At 44.7% G+C, this 16,173-nt stretch overlaps 1 protein-coding gene across 1 annotated transcript; it reads right to left on the reverse strand.

Annotated features, from left to right (window-relative positions):
- Positions 1 to 7,193: 7,193 nt before the first annotated feature.
- On the reverse strand, positions 7,194 to 8,477 carry LOC141023056 (protein FAR1-RELATED SEQUENCE 5-like). Its single transcript, XM_073499362.1, has one exon. The coding sequence runs from the start codon at positions 8,475 to 8,477 to the stop codon at positions 7,194 to 7,196; it is 1,284 nt and encodes a 427-aa protein (XP_073355463.1).
- Positions 8,478 to 16,173: the final 7,696 nt, after the last annotated feature.

Consider the following 16,173-nt stretch of genomic DNA (forward strand, 5'->3'; position numbering starts at 1 on the left):
TTAGCTAATGTGATGAAGATGAACATGTGACTTTTGTTGATGAGTAGTTTTTTTATGTGCTTTATTTTTAGTTGCCACAAAATAATGAGTAGTGCATAGTTATCAATACCAAATTGCTTTTGCAAGCACTAGCAATTCAGTTGTTGAGTTATCTCTGGGTAGGGAATAAATGGAGTTTTGTTCGTCTCCAAATGACAGTGATGTTAGCTCCAAATGCAAGCAGTATCATTTGAGCAGTTGAGTTATAGGGCTTTTGTATCTGGTTGTATCTGTTTTCATGAACATGGTTTTTTTGTGTTTTCTTATACAGAATGGCTCCGAAAAGCAAAAGGCATGCGGGTAGAACTGATGGTGAAAATGATGGAGAAGAAGTGGTAGCTCAACCAGCAAGGAGTAATATTGGACACAAGCGCGGGCGGGCGAATCAGGATCCTGTACGTGGTGGTCGGGCAGGGAAACGGGCCACCAATTCTGCCCGGGGTGGTCGGGCGGGGAAACGGGGCACTGATTCCACCCCTCGTGATGAAGGAGGGAGAAATCCGAAACGTGCGAAGAAAGTTGCGGATGAGGTATTTTTCTTATGAAAAACTTGAAAGGAGGGAGGCATCCTTGAAATATGTAATGCTCAAGTCAGCATGGCATTTTCTTTTTGTATATGCACTCCTATAATTTGATAAGCAGCAGAATAGCAGTGTAGCAGTTGCCTAGTTTAGTACTAACAGTTGCAGTTCATTATGGATCTAGTTGCTTAGTTTAGTACAGTGAGTTGCTCAGCTTAATATAGTGGGTTGCTCATTTTTTAAATTTTGTAATGCAGATTGGTAGCAGTGGGCCACCATCGAGGAACAGGGCATCACCTTCAAGACTTTTTCTCCTAAACAGTGGCCTCGATGATACACAAAAGGATGCCATTGGTGATATAAGCTTTGGGGGTGTGCTTGATATCGGGACAAGAACAATGAAAGGAGATCTTGTGAAGTTTGTGACGAAGTGTTATGATCCAGAGTTGTCGCAGCTTGTTATCCCAGATAGGGGGAAGATCCCAGTTGATGCAGCAAGCGTAGAAAGAATCTGGGGTTTGCCAAGGGGGGCAGGGAAGGTTGCATATGAAGTGGAGCCAGACGTAGTTAGGTTGTTCAATGAGATGTTCGACATCCCGACAGGGCCCGCACCATCAGTGACCGAGTGGTGCAAAATGATAAATGATATGGGAGCTGTTGCGGACGACAAGTTCTTAAGTGCTTGGCTGGTTGTTGTTTATAGCTGTTTTCTTGCACCGACGACCAGCTTGAAGGTGTCACCGCGCGCATACTCAGCTGCGCTGAATCCACGTGAGGTTGTGAATTCAAATGTTTGCCAGTTTGTCGTCGACCAACTTAGGCTTGCTTTCATGGGTTTGGGAGACAAGAAGAATACTATATGCTGCTGCCTTTTCCACCTAGTGGTAAAATGATCCTAGGCCTCCCCCCTTGTTTCTTCGTTTTTCATTTCGCGTTATATGTTTCAAGCTGAAGTTCGATAGGTTTTTTCGCAACTGATATGTGTTCTCTATTTTTTTGAAATAGCTGCTATACCTTGACTCGCTTGACGTGGACTTTAGGACAGTCCATAAGGATTATGTGGATGAGAGGACGGCAACTGTTCTTCCAAGGGTCAAAGCATGGAATGAAGGTCTGATCAAAGCAGTAATTAAGAAGGACAGGATTAGGAAGGGTGTCTATGGAAAGTTACGAGTAAGTGTCACTTTACTGTCTGAACATAATTTTTTGTAGTTGCTTGATTTTTTTATGCAGTTGCCCACCTATAGGGATTGTGTTGCCTAATTTTAGGAAGCCTAGGCCTGGTGATTAAAAGGTCCACAGTTTTAGCAAGCATATGCAGCAATGCAAAACAGGGGGAACTGTGCCAAGATGGAAGTGCCATCATGTTAGTCATGTTAGTATTAGGTGCATCAATTCAAGTCTCGCGAGCTAAACTATCCATAAACATGAGACAAATTCCAGATGCATCTCGCCTCTCTCTCATCAACATGATACCTTTTCTTTAACAAATGGATCATTTGTTACAAATGACTCTTGCTCTCTCTACGCACATGGCACACACATAGTCAAGAATTTTTTTGTAGTTGCTTGATTTTTTTATGCAGTTGCCCACCTATAGGGATTGTGTTGCCTAATTTTAGGAAGCTAGTTGCTTTTTTGAAAGCTAGTCTCATGATAGTTTTTTTACATGGAATTTCACATGGCAATCTTAACATTTTGTCTCCAAGTAGTCATACATGTCCAATTACATTAGTATTTTTAAGCAACAGTTGCCAATAATTTATAGTTTCTGTAGTTGCTCAATTTTTATCGGGGGGTTGCTGTAGGTGCTGTAGGTTTTTTGTGATGTCCATAACTGCAGTTGCCATCAATAGTGCTTGTATTTGCCCTAAGTTAGGGAGGCAGTTGCTCATTCATTTCCTCTTTTTTTGAAATTTGTTTGATCTTTTTTGCTAACTGAGTTTATCATGTACATTTTTTTACAACAAACAGCTCAAACCAGAGTTCTCGAGATGCGCAGAAGATAGTGTTTTTGGGAGCATGGATCACATCCAGAAGTTTGTTGCTGCGAGGCTTCCTCAAAACTACAACATCAATGTATTTTCTTTTGTCACCATGGTTTTGCCCTTTTTCATAAGAAACGGAGTGCTTTTTTCGTTTATCGTTGTTGTTGTATAGACTGCTCATCTTTTCGAGTTTTGTATTTTTGTATTTTTGCAGAAACAAAGGAGGTTGTCAATGCTGGTCCATGATATGTGCTCTGAAATATCAGTCCAAATTTGGAGGTTTGTTCATGGGGTGGGCAAGTTGGAAGAGGAGGAGGTTGAACCAGCAGGCACAAGTGTTTCTAGGGTCGCAAGCATACGTCAATCATCACGGCAGAAAAAGGAAGCAACAAGTCCGAAACAGCAGAAGGTTGCAAAGCAAAAGAATACAATGGGCAGTAGCAGTCAGTGCAAGGAGACACTTTTGGAGTCCGACGACGAGGAGGAGGAATCCGACGAGCAAGAATTTGAATCTTCAGAAGAAGAAGAAGAGGAGGAAGGGAAAGATGAGGACAGTCCTGAAGAGGAGAGTTCGGATAATGACGGGGACAGCAATGACGATGACGACGATGATGATGACTATGATGATGATGCTCCGTCATACAGCAGCCCGCCAGCAGCCACAGAACATGACGATGATGATTCACAGCACACGGACGCTAACAACTCACAGCCGCCCGTTGCTGGTGAAGAAGATGGTGGAGATGAGGAAGACGACGATGAGGATGATGTTGAAGATGAAGAGCAGGACAGGGAGGATGATGATGAAGAGGAACGGGACGAAGAGAAGGAGAGAAATGTGGAAGGGGGCAATGATGAAGAGAATGAACCAGATAAGAAAGAGGGGGAATCGGAGGAGAAACATGATGATGAAAAGAGTGAAGAAGAGGAAGAAGAGGAGGAAGACAGAGAGGATGAAGATGATGATGCGGAGCAAGATGGCGGGGGTGGGAAGAAGGGGGGGTGAAGATAAGGATGATGGCGGGAATGGCGGCAACGCTAGCACCGACCAGCCCAGCAAGGGAGGTGGTGATGATGAGGGAGGTGCACGAAATCCGGGGTGGCGTGGGGGCAGTTGCGACGACGAGGTGCCGCTAAGTACCATCATGGAGAGACTCAAGCGCACTGGCAAGGAAAGAAGTGAGGCAGAGGAAACGATGTCCGTCGAGAGCACACAAGGAAGCATCCAAAGTGCCGACAGTTTTTTTCAGAGCAGCTTTGTTAAGATGGACATGCGGAAGGAGCCTTTTGAGGTTCAGAGTGGGCCTGTCATTTCAGCTGCAGATGTGGTGAGGATTGGAGATACCCAGTACAGACAGAAACAGGTCATTCCCGAGACCCATGATATCCCTCTTTTCCCGATGCTTGCGATGCCAACTGAGGAAAAATTCTTCGTGATGGATTTGTGCCCTGAGACGATGGTAGATGAGTTGGAACTACCAAGTTTTGGCCAAAAAGAGAAGGAAAGAAAGCTTGCCGGAGGAGTTGGAGCGGCTGCCACAAGGAAGGTCAAGAAAGTGAGCCATAAGACAGTTAAGGCCTGTGTTATGTCTCCAAAAGGAAGAGAGGATGCGGCTGTTCAAAGTGCTGCAACTACGACAACTAGCCAGCAAGCTCCGACAGTTCAGAGGCCGACAGATGAAGTGGCAAGTCAGAAAGCAACATCACCAGCAAAAAGCAAGGTTTACCAGAAAAGAGCAGCAAAGAAGCAAAACACAGCAACTGATCATATTCTGCAAGCAACTGAACAGAAAAAACAAGCAACTGCTGAATCAACAAAGACTGAAAACAGGGCAAGTGCTGAATCAGCAAAGAGTGAAAACAGAGCAACTGCTGAATCAGCAAAGACTGAAAACAGAGCAACTGGTGCTACTCTTGAAGCAATTCAGCAAAAAACTCAGGCAACCAGAGTGAGCATGCAGGCAGCAACTGCCCATGAATCAGCAGCCCCTCCCACGCAAAGTACGGTGGCAACTACTGTGCTTGAGGAAGCAACCTCTGAGCAGGAGCAAGCAACCACCCAGGACTCAACAGACAAGCCTCCGGTACTCCCCAACAAGCAAGCATGTTTTGCAAAGGGGAAAGAAATCTCACTGGATGATGTTAGGGACATCAACAAGCTCCTTGAGAAGTGTGTGAGCGCAGGTTCGACGCCACCGCTCTCGAGGAGTAATTCTGCTGGCACCATACCTGTAATACGAACATCAGCTGCCATCAATCTACCAGGAAACAAAGGAGCATGCGATTCAGGTGAAGAAGCACGATTGCTGCAAAGATCAAAGTCTGGGAGAGCTGTGTGGGATGATTACTGTCCAGCTCCACCTTTCGATCTTGGGATAGATGAGCTAGCAGGAATAACAGGCGAGGAGGGCAAGGCAGCAGAGGATAAGGGGGTTGCAAACGCAGCTGCCACCGGTGACATTGAGTGGGGAATTGACTGGGGCAATATGGACTTCGATGAAGTTGTCGAGGGGGCAGTGAAAAATGCTGTAGGTCAGAGTGCGGGGCACATGTCACCTGCCGGTTTCAGCATGCCAACCGAAGTTGCAAAAACTACCGCTGAGGGGGAATCATCTGGCAAAGGTGCAGCCAGCAGCTCGGAAGAACCTGTTCCTGAGAAGCGCGAGAGGAGGATACAGAAAGCTCCACCATCACAGAGGTCACCATATGTGAATGTAGAGATGAGAAGGATTTCACATGCAATGCAGAGACAAACAGAGTGTATGCACTGATTCTGTTGCTTGGAGGAGGAGGAGGAGGGACTAGAAGGACGTCGCAGGGTGATGATACAACGTGTGTGTTTGTTCCAGTAGCCACTTTTTTCCTGCTTTTTTCTTTTTTTGCATGCAATGATCTCTCCTATTGTTATTTTTCTTAACAGAGCCTTTCTGTTTGTTCTACATGCCGCAAATCATAAACTATCGTGGTTACTTCTGCACAATCAAGGAGCTTGCTCAATCAATGAGGAAGGCAGGATGGATGAAGACACATGTCTTCGAGTTAGGGATTGAAGCAATCATGTACAACAGACAGGTGGGGTCCAAGAAAATAATCATGCCTGTTAGGTTTTCGGTAAGAGAAATAAAAACCCACAGTTTTTCCTTTTTTTGTTTTTTGGCACTGAAGTTGTTGCTTTATTATCTGATTCTACATTTCCCCACAGACTTGGCTTCAAAGGCTCGATCTAGATGTGAGGGAGCTGCATGATAGGTTCAAAAAATCAAACCGTTTGGATGAGCAAGACATGGTATGGTCCATGTGTTTTACTAGTTGTCAAACATGATAAAAGGCTCTATTCTGTTTTTTCTTAGATTTTTTTCTAGAAGTTGATGTCAGGAAATCATAGGAGTTGCTTGAAATCACATGATAATTTGCTCATAAAAAGCCAGTGAGTTGCCTGATAAGCCATTTTGCAGAAGCTTCATACACATTGTCAGAAGTTTTTTTGATGTTTTTTTAGTGTTTTGAGAGTTATGCCAGAAGTTGAATAAAATTCTATAGAGTTGCCTAAAAATCATATGAAATGTTGCCCATACAAACATATAGAGTTTCCCAAAAACATATCAGTAGTTGATGTCTTTTTTGGTATGCTAACATGGTTTTTTTCTTGAAGGTTATGATTCCTGTGCTTGAAAATTTAGACCCAGAGAACGCCAATGGTGCACACCACTACTGGGTACTCAACATCAATCTGAGGGACAAAAGGTTCGAAGTGTTTGACTCATGGAGGATGTTAAAGAAAAGCAAGAGGCTGGATGATGTTGTAAGGGCTATTGTAGCTGCAGTTCGTGTGTTGTGGGACAAGTACTATCCAAAACAAGCAAAGACAATGGACTAGTTCCCGCTTGTGGATATCGATGCACCAAAGCAGACTGTATCGTAAGGACCAACCCACATACATACATATCGTTGTTACAAGACGTAGTGTTTTGCTTTTTTTTGCAAGTGCTTTCTTGACATTTGGATTTTTTGCAGCGGTGACTGTAGCATATTCGCATTGATGAACACGTTATTGTGAACGGGACGTGGCTCCCGAACTACGGACAAAGCGACATACCAAACATCAGGAAGAAGATGACCATCTCCATGCTGAAGTGTGACCTGAACAAGATTCCATGGCAGGAGATCCTCAAACCGGCCAACAAGTGAACAAATATATAGGTACATTTTTTTTCCTGATCAATGTGTTCCATTAGAGAATATCAAATGCGAATACTAATGTGTTCCATTACAAAACTCACAAAAGTTTGCCCCAAACCACCTATAACATGTTTGCATAAATCACAAGCGTCCATAGGATTTTGCATGTTTTACGAGTAAGGAATATAAGCACAAATGTCAAGCATCTACCTCCACACAGTCTCCAATTTGTGAATTTAAAGCTAGGAAAACACATAAATTAAAACAAGTCCATGCAAATGATTTCATCGTTTGCTTTTTTCTTGAAGCTGGCAGTTGCTTGATTTCCCTTCTACATTTGCTCAGAAACCAGAGCTCAATTGCTTCATCTACCAGGACACTGTTTGCTCTTTTTTCCTTACTTTCCGCTAGTTTTGCAAGCCCAGGGGGTCATTACCTTCATGTGGTAACGATCACATCAGCTTCCCTAGGCACGTTGCAGCAGTGTGATCGATTGATTCACAAATGCTGCACTTGTTCTTTTTCTTAGGGTGTAGTTCCAGGGCTGATTTGAAGCGCTTGCTGCGGCTGCGCCCTTTCGTGACTGAACGAGGTGGATCCGTAGGAGCAAGGGGGCAGGAGGTTGGTTTGAAGTACTTGGGGCATTAGGGTTTGATGCTTCCCTAGCACGAGCCGCTTCCCGGGCTGCCTTTAGCCTCTTCTTCCTCAGTTTATTCAGCTTAGTAACCTCAGTATCTGCTGCTTTCATGTGCCTCCTATCTGCAGCGGCTGCCTCATCACTAGTCATTGCCTTCTTGGCTAGCTTTGCAAAATCCATTGTCAGAGTCACTTGCCGAACTTGGTTCTCTGACTCAGCGGGCAAGTCATGCGGAGGGCCCTCGTTAGGTGGCGGTGGTGCACTTGGTACTCCATGTTGCGTCCAGCGGCGCTTGATGTAGTGTTCAGGTATCTCATTAACGTCAAGGTGTGTGAAGATTTTCAAGACATGGCAACAAAGCATGCCGTCCCTATGCCACTTGCAACATTCGCAATCGTAGATAGCTGGCTCTGGTCTCACTGTGACTAGGTACTTCCTCGAGCCATACCCTAGGACTTCTTCTGTATTGGGCTCAAGGTAATAGAAGTTGATTCCAGCGGGACGCACATCGTACTGGCCAATCATCTGAAACTCAGTTCTAAACTTCACATAGATGTCCCTAGTGTATGCTTTGTAGGCATGCCTCTCAATGGGGAAACACGACCATCTTTGTGCCTCTAGATGTTCTGTCCGGTAGTCGTTCCCGCCCTCCCTCACGAGTATGTGTACCTGAATTTTCTCATATTGCTTGACGAAGTTGAGAATTGACTTGTGTGGGTTCACATAGCGCTTCAACACAGCATTGAACCCTTCGTTGCATTGCGTTGACTGAAGGAAAGGGAAGAACCTGAATTTGAAGTAACACGACACCCATGTAGCCCGATCTTCATAGAGTTTCTCAAAGTGACCATCCATAAGACCTTCATATTTCAATTGAAGTGCAGCCCATTTCCTTTCAAACTCAGCCGGGGTGAAACTGAAGTCAATGCATTCATTGAAGTCTTTTACCAAATCCGGGTTCCTAGCCAACACGGGGCCAAGCTTCTCTTGTGCTTTCTTCATTATATGCCAACGGCAGCAACGGTGAATCGTTGCCGGGAACTTCCTCTTGATAGATTGTGCCATAGCAACATCTTGGTCCGTGATGATGTTGTCCGGAGCCAAACCATCCATTGCTTCTAGGAAAGCATCAAATAACCAGTCATAACTTGAGGCTAGTTCCTGCCGGACAAATCCACACCCGAGCATTATTGACTGCCCATGTCTGTTGATTCCAATGAAGGGGGCAAACTGTTGGAAATATGCCCTAGAGGCAATAATAAGATGGTTATTATTGTATTTCCTTGTTCATGATAATTGTCTATTGTTCATGCTATAATTGTGTTGTCCGGAAATCGTAATACATGTGTGAACACATAGACCATAACATGTCCCTAGTGAGCCTCTAGTTGACTAGCTCGTTGATCAATAGATGGTTACGGTTTCCTGACCATGGACATTGGATGTCATTGATAACGGGATCACATCATTAGGAGAATGATGTGATGGACAAGACCCAATCCTAAGCATAGCACTAGATCGTGTAGTTCGTTTGCTAAAGCTTTTCTAATGTCAAGTATCCTTTCCTTAGACCATGAGATTGTGCAACTCCCGGATACCGTAAGGGTACTTTGGGTGTGCCAAACGTCACAACGTAACTGGGTGGCTATAAAGGTACACTACGGGTATCCCCGAAATTATCTGTTGGGTTGGCACGAATCAAGACTGGGATTTGTCACTCCGTATGACGGAGAGGTATCTCTGGGCCCACTCGGTAGGACATCATCATAATGAGCTCAATGTGATCAAGGAGTTGTTCACAGGATGATGTGTTACGGGAACGATTAAAGAGACTTGCTGTAACGAGATTGAACAAGGTATCGGTATACCGACGATCGAATCTCGGGCAAGTATCGTACCGATAGACAAAGAGAATTGTATACGGGATTGATTGAATCCTCGACATCATGGTTCATCCGATGAGATTATCGTGGAGCATGTGGGAGCCAACATGGGTATCCAGATCCCGCTGTTGGTTATTGACCGGAGAGTTGTCTCGGTCATGTCTACGTGTCTCCCGAACCCGTAGGGTCTACACACTTAAGGTTCGGTGACGCTAGAGTTGTAGAGATATTAGTATGCGGTTAAGCGAAAGTTGTTCGGAGTCCCGGATGAGATCCCGGACGTCACGAGGAGTTCCGAAATGGTCCGGAGGTAAAGATTTATATATAGGAAGTCCAGTTTCGGCCACCGGGAGAGTTTCGGGGGTCACCGGTATTGTACCGGGACCACCGGAAGGGTCCCAGGGGTCCACCGGGTGGGGCCACCTATCCCGGAGGGCCCCATGGGCTGAAGTGGCATGGGAACCAGCCCCTGGTGGGCTGGTGCGCCCCACCCAAGGGCCCAAGGCGCCTAGGGTTGGAAACCCTAGGGGGCCGTTGCCCCCCGAGGGGCATGCGCCCCCCTGGTTGGAAACCCTAAGGGGGCCGTTGCCCCCCGAGGGGCCTCTGCCCCGGGGGCCGCCGCCCCCTATAGATGGGATCTCCAAGGGGGGCATGCGCCCCCCTAGCCCCTATATATAGTGGAGGGGAGGGAGGGCAGCCGGACCCTAAGCCCTGGCGCCTCCCTCTCCCTCCCGTGACACCTCTTCCTCCTCCAGTAGCGCTTGGTGAAGCCCTGCTGGAATCCCGCTGCTTCCACCACCACGCCGTCGTGCTGCTGGATCTCCATCAACTTCTCCTTCCCCCTTCCTGGATCAAGAAGGAGGAGACGTCTCCGCTTCATACGTGTGTTGAACACGGAGGTGCCGTCCGTTCGGCGCTAGGATCATCGGTGATTTGGATCACGACGAGTACGACTCCATCAATCCCGTTCTCTTGAACGCTTCCACTCGCGATCTACAAGGATATGTAGATGCACTCCTCTCTCTCTCTTGTTGCTAGATGACTCCATAGATTGATCTTGGTGATGCGTAGAAAATTTTAAATTTCTGTTACGATCCCCAACACAAACGACATATTGTACATGTTCGTGAGGTAAGTTGCATCAAATGACACGCAATCATGATAAGCCTCCGCGTATGCTTTCCTTGCCGCACCATCCACCCAAAACAAGTTTTCTGTCCTGCCTTCCGCATCTGTCTTGCATTTAAAGAAAAATCCTGGGTCATTTTCCATCACCTTGCAAAAGTAGTTTAGTGTTTCTTCAATGTCAATGTCTTTAGTTGGGGCGTTGAGCTTCGAACAGTGGTTATGGATGGCTTTAGCTGTGTACGGAACAATCAACTCCGAGCCGTAGTATGATGACATTAACATCATCATTTTTCCTTCCATAAAAAAACAGAAACTTGTTTTTTTCAGGACTAACTAACCACAATGCAGCGAGCAACATGTTTTTTATAGATAACATAAAGTAACAATTATGCATAAGCAGAACAAGAACCAAGCCTGTATCCAACCAAGTTTTGTTTTTTGATGGGTGATGTCTTTTATTTTATTTTCAGAGTTGCACAGAAAATGAACATAGTTGCCTCAGTTTACTTTTCAAGTTGCCAGTTTTCCCCCCTGATCAGGGCTGCCCATGAATCCTAAGCAGCTTATACTAGGATATGAAACAAACCCAAGTAGTTGAGGTAGGAATAGGCAACACCAAGGTGTTTCTGTTTTGGGTCATGATTTTTTTAATTACCAGAGTTGCACAAAAAATGAACATAGTTGCATAAAAAATGAACATAGTTGGCTCAGGTCAAGGTACTTGATGCAGGAATAAGTAACAGTTCTGTAGTAAAAAGACTTAACGCAATGTGAGTTTTGTACCTGCTGTCAAGTTGCAGTCATTTAGGTGAGTCAGTAGTTTTTTCTGTTCCGGCAGGATTCCTTGGTGAGAACGGAGGTATTTCGAAAGCAGTGGCTTCTCAGTCAGTGGATGGTTATGATCTGCAATAAAAGTGATAACCTCCCATCTGTCATCTTTAAGCTTCACCACCATCTTAAGCACGACATTTTGTTTGCTTCACAGTTTCCCGTTTCCTCTTCTTCTTGAAAGTGTGTTCCTCGACATCATCTTCAACATCTTGTTCAGGTGAGCTTGGACATGTAGTGTTTTTGCTCGATGAGGGAACACCCGGGATCCCAACCCTCTCTACTGGTTTGCGGAACTTGTTACAGCAGAATTGCTGTTTTTCCACCACACCTGTGTAGGCCGACCTGTAAGACGTATTTGACTTGATTGAAAAGCCCTCCATCAAAGCATAGCGATTGTAGTGTTCCCTCACATCCTCTAATGTGTCGAAGCGCATGCCAACACAAGGTTGTTGTGGCTGTGATCCAGCTTCTTCATCTTCCAACTCATGTGCCTCATGAACTAAAGCATTAGTAGGAGCAACCATAGGTGGGGGAGAGGTAACACGATTGTCCGGGACATGAGTAGTGTTAGATCCAACATTGGGGTCAGGAGACTCACCAACCTCCTCCTCCAATTGTTGATGTTCCTGTTCACCCCCTGCATGCAAGAAGGGTGCACCCAACTCGACTGAAATGTTGATGGACTCTACGTCAAGCGGTGGTTCATTCAGATCAATCATCATGAACAATCAACCTGCAACAAATTGTGTGTTAGCCCACCACAAAAGCATGCATGACCTTTTATGAACAAACTAGTTGTAGAATATAAAGGAGCAACTATAAACACTTGTTTGGGCAACTATAAAGTTAAACAGAGGCAATTCATATCTTCTTTTTCCTCAAAAGTTTCCTGTTTCTTCTTTGTTTTCTTATATGTGTTATGTTTCTACCAGTATGACACACATATACAACAGCAAAGAGCATGCATGACCTTTTATGAACAAACTAGTTGTAGAATATAAATGAGCAACTATAAACACTTGTTTGGGCAACTATAAAGTTAAACAGAGGCAATTCATATCTTCTTTTTCCTCAAAAGTTTCATGTTTCTTGTTTTCTTATATGTGTTATGTTTCTACCAGTATGACACACATATACAACAGCAAAGATTTGTTTTTACACGACATGCGCTGATTCATTTGTGCCTTTTTTTCAGCAGCAGATTACAACTTTTGACGATTGGAAAGAAACAACCAATGTGCATATCTGACGGAGAGCTTACCAGGAGCAGGAGGCCTATCATTTGGTGTAGTTTATGTCTTTTTTATTTTTTCAGTGAGACCATATGGAATGTAGCAAAGTATCTTAGTGTGGGATTGTTCGAATCTGTTTTTATGACGCGACCTTTGTTTTGTGCGTTTGTCGTTTGTGTCTTCTTTTTAGCGAGAACCATACTGACATAGCAAAAGCTGTGCGTTAACACATGCAAGTTAATACTTTCTACCTCTGTCTATAACTTGAGTTTTTTACGTTCTTGATAGTTCATGCTTTAATGCACAGGGAAGTTGCATGTGTTTTAGTACTAGAGTTGACATGTTCTCACATCTGGTAGAGGCAACTCTAGAATTTCTGAACAGCTACGGTTGCACAGCTCTTTTTTTACCAGAGTTGCTTCAAAAATGAACATAGTTGCTTCAGTTAATTGTTCGAGTTGTCAGGTTACTTTTTTCCTGATCAGGGTTGCTCATGAACCCCAAGCACCTTATAATAGGATAGGAAAGAAAGCCAAGCAGGTTTCGTGTTGCAATGCACCTGCACAAACGCAATGGTCCTGCATTTTCTTTCCCACTAGAGTTGCTCTATTTTTGTACCGGCGTTGCTTTTTTGTATCATAATAGTTGCTCAAGATGCGTACTGGTGTTCCCACTATAGTTGCTTTTTTCACGAGATCAAAAGAACGAACTAAAAACTGGACTAGTTGATGTTCAAGCAGGGGTGGTTGAGTAGGGAAGAGAGAGGAGTCGGGTGGAGGTGGTGCTTACCTTTTTAGGGGCAGGTAGGTCTGTTTTCTCTCTCTCCAGATCTGATTTTTGGAGCAAGGAGGAGGAAGGAGGTGTTCCTGCGTCGGCTTTGTTCTTCAAGACGCCATAGATGGGGCAGATCTTGTTCCGATCTTGTTTAGAGGAGGAAAGGCAGGAGCAAGGAGGAAGAAGGGGACCCGTGCGTGGGCTTGTCCTTCAAGGAAAAGGAGGAGGGGGTTGCGTGAGGCGTCCGCAAGGGGGAGCGTGGGCGGGGGTGCAGGGAGGGGGTGGGGACCGAAGCCTGGGGACGACGGGTGTGAGGAAGCGGGGGCCAGGGGGGACCAGGTGTGATCAGGGCGCGCGCGTGATTCGCGCGGGCTTGGGTTGGTCGGTTTCGCGTGCGGGGGGCTGCTTTCCGTTTCTGGCTGTCTGGTCGCGCGCGCGGGCGACTCCTTCCTTTTCTGGGAAAGCGCTCGGGGCTGCGATCGGGCGCCCGTGCGCCCGCGAGCCACGTCCCAGTTTTAGTTACACCATTCGATTAGAGAGCTTGCTTGCCCACAAAGCAAGTGTGCCAATCTTCATAGTTTGTCACCCCAGTTGAAATATGTGATATCAGACTAGGACTTGCAAAATCTGGTGTTGACAAGCTCAACCGCCTTCGGTAACTGAAATAAAAATGTTAAGAAATCCTAAGCACAACCTTCCAATTGTGACATTTTGGCGGCTCGAGCTTGTATGCCGCGAGACCAATCTTCTAAAGTACACAATATGGCCCGAAGTACTTGAAGCGCAATTTTAGATATAGTTGATTTGCTAGAGACGATCGAGCATACACCTGTAATTGCAGTAACACTTTGTCCCCTAAAAGGCGTGCTTTGTTTATTTTCGATATGCCCGGATCTTCGTCCTTCTTGCACATTGGTCAAATTCCGCTTGATCAATGCTAGATGCGCATCACGTTCCAACAAGAAATTATGACGTAGATGCCAGTACCGTAGGCCAGATCTTGTGCATTCTGCCCCAAGTTCGGGCCATGTCCATACAATGCTTTAAACAATAAGTACCCAAAGATGACTGCTGAATCGATTTATATGAAAAGTCGGTGACAAGTAGCCAATAATTTCAACTTTTTTGCTTCGTCAACAATAAAGAAAGGATAACCATATCCAAACATTGGTTCACGTGTTTTGTTTGTCTATCCATTTAAGGGTGATACGCTATGGTGAACTACAGTTTAGTGTCAAGTGGCTTGAATTCCTCCCACTAGAACGCGCTCGTAAAATCTTATCATGGTGTGATACCAGAGCGTGAGGCATGCCATGGAGTTTGAACACGATAACCACAATGATACCTAAGTGTGAGTCATGCCATGGAGTTTGGTGAAGGGGTCAACCATCACCATGATGACATTGCCCCGTGAACTCAAATCAAATGAATCGAACATGTCTTTGGAATACATAAACCACACAGAGATAAGTTAGTATGAAATCATTATTTTAACACCAGCCATGCACAAATATTGTGTTGTGTCCATGCAATTTTGAGATGGAGTTGAATTGTTTTGCCAATTGAAAGAAATCGCATGGGACTAGTTTATGTCACAACACACAAGTATGATCTAAAAAGGGTGCACAAGTATGTGGTAAACTTTAGCGAATAAATGCATCTCTACATGCGTGATCACAGGGAAAGAATCATTGTAAAATCGCATGATATTGTTGTTCCTATGTACCAACAAAACCGAATGGTTTTGAATGCTCATTTCGTATATGTCTATTTGTGTTGAGAATTCCTCCAAAAACCGCTATGTTGCTACACACCAGAATTGTGACAACTGGAAGGAAGCTTGTGCGACCGCGTGCCATGTCTTTACTAAGGAGCTGGTCTCGAGAGACTAAGGGATTTTCTGCAAATGCGGAATAGAGTGACGGTGTATCTCACATGCGATAGATGCGGACGGACGGTCAGAAATGATTCATGCCAGACACATCATGATTACCAAGTAGGTCTTCTATTTTGTAGAGACATGTGACTAAAATGTATATGTGCCCAACATAAATTATGTTATTGTTGACCTCGATCGTACAACATAACATGTTATGAATTATTCGATAGAACGCAAATCAAATGAGTCGAACATGCGGTCAGAACGAAGTAGATCAAGATGAATCTGACCAAAACCGAAAAGGAGAGAAAAAGTACCACCTATCCGGCCAGAAATAAACACAAAAGGCACAACATTACTTGATGTCTCATCATAAAATGATGATGATCTCATCAGTTGAACTTGTTGCAGACCCTGCGGACCTCTCCCTGTGTGCCGGTAAGCACGTTGACCTTGCCTAGCATGACGAACCCATGTGTAAAGCGTAAGCGGAACTCGTTGGTGTTGTTGGCGAGCTTGTTGACCATCCCGCATGAACTTGTTGCTTGTCGGCCAAGAGCACGCCACAACGCTGTTGCAGCATCTTGTAGAAGTTGTTGTCCACCTTGAGACCCAATTTACGGAATTATATGTTTTAGTTAATGAGAAAATCAAATAGCCGAGATTTGGGATGGTCAAAACTTAAAAAAGGTACCTTTAAGAGGGTTTTTTCCTGATGAATTGATGAAAGTTTGGTTTCATATTATCTTGTCAATGTAGCTCAGTCCATTTCTTTTACTGATTAGATGATCCCTTGATATGGCAGTGTGAAAGTAAAGGGGTCTCGTCTTCTAGATATTTATATGCTATAATGTAGGGGTGGGTGGGGGTGCAACCTGTTCATCTGCCTTTGGTATGATAGATTAAAGTTCCTCCTAAAATTCAAGGGTTCCTCTGATTGTTTTCACGAAACAAGATAATGACCTGTGACAACTTGAGAAAGAGAGGTGTTGCTAAACCCTTAGAACTTATATTTTGCAAAGAGATTTAATTAGCATACCATCTCTTTTTGAATGTGTTGTTGCGAAATGTGGTCAGGCTTT

Source organism: Aegilops tauschii, chromosome 5, assembly GCF_002575655.3.
Source record: "Aegilops tauschii subsp. strangulata cultivar AL8/78 chromosome 5, Aet v6.0, whole genome shotgun sequence".
In the NCBI taxonomy this organism is placed as follows: Eukaryota; Viridiplantae; Streptophyta; class Magnoliopsida; order Poales; family Poaceae; genus Aegilops; species Aegilops tauschii.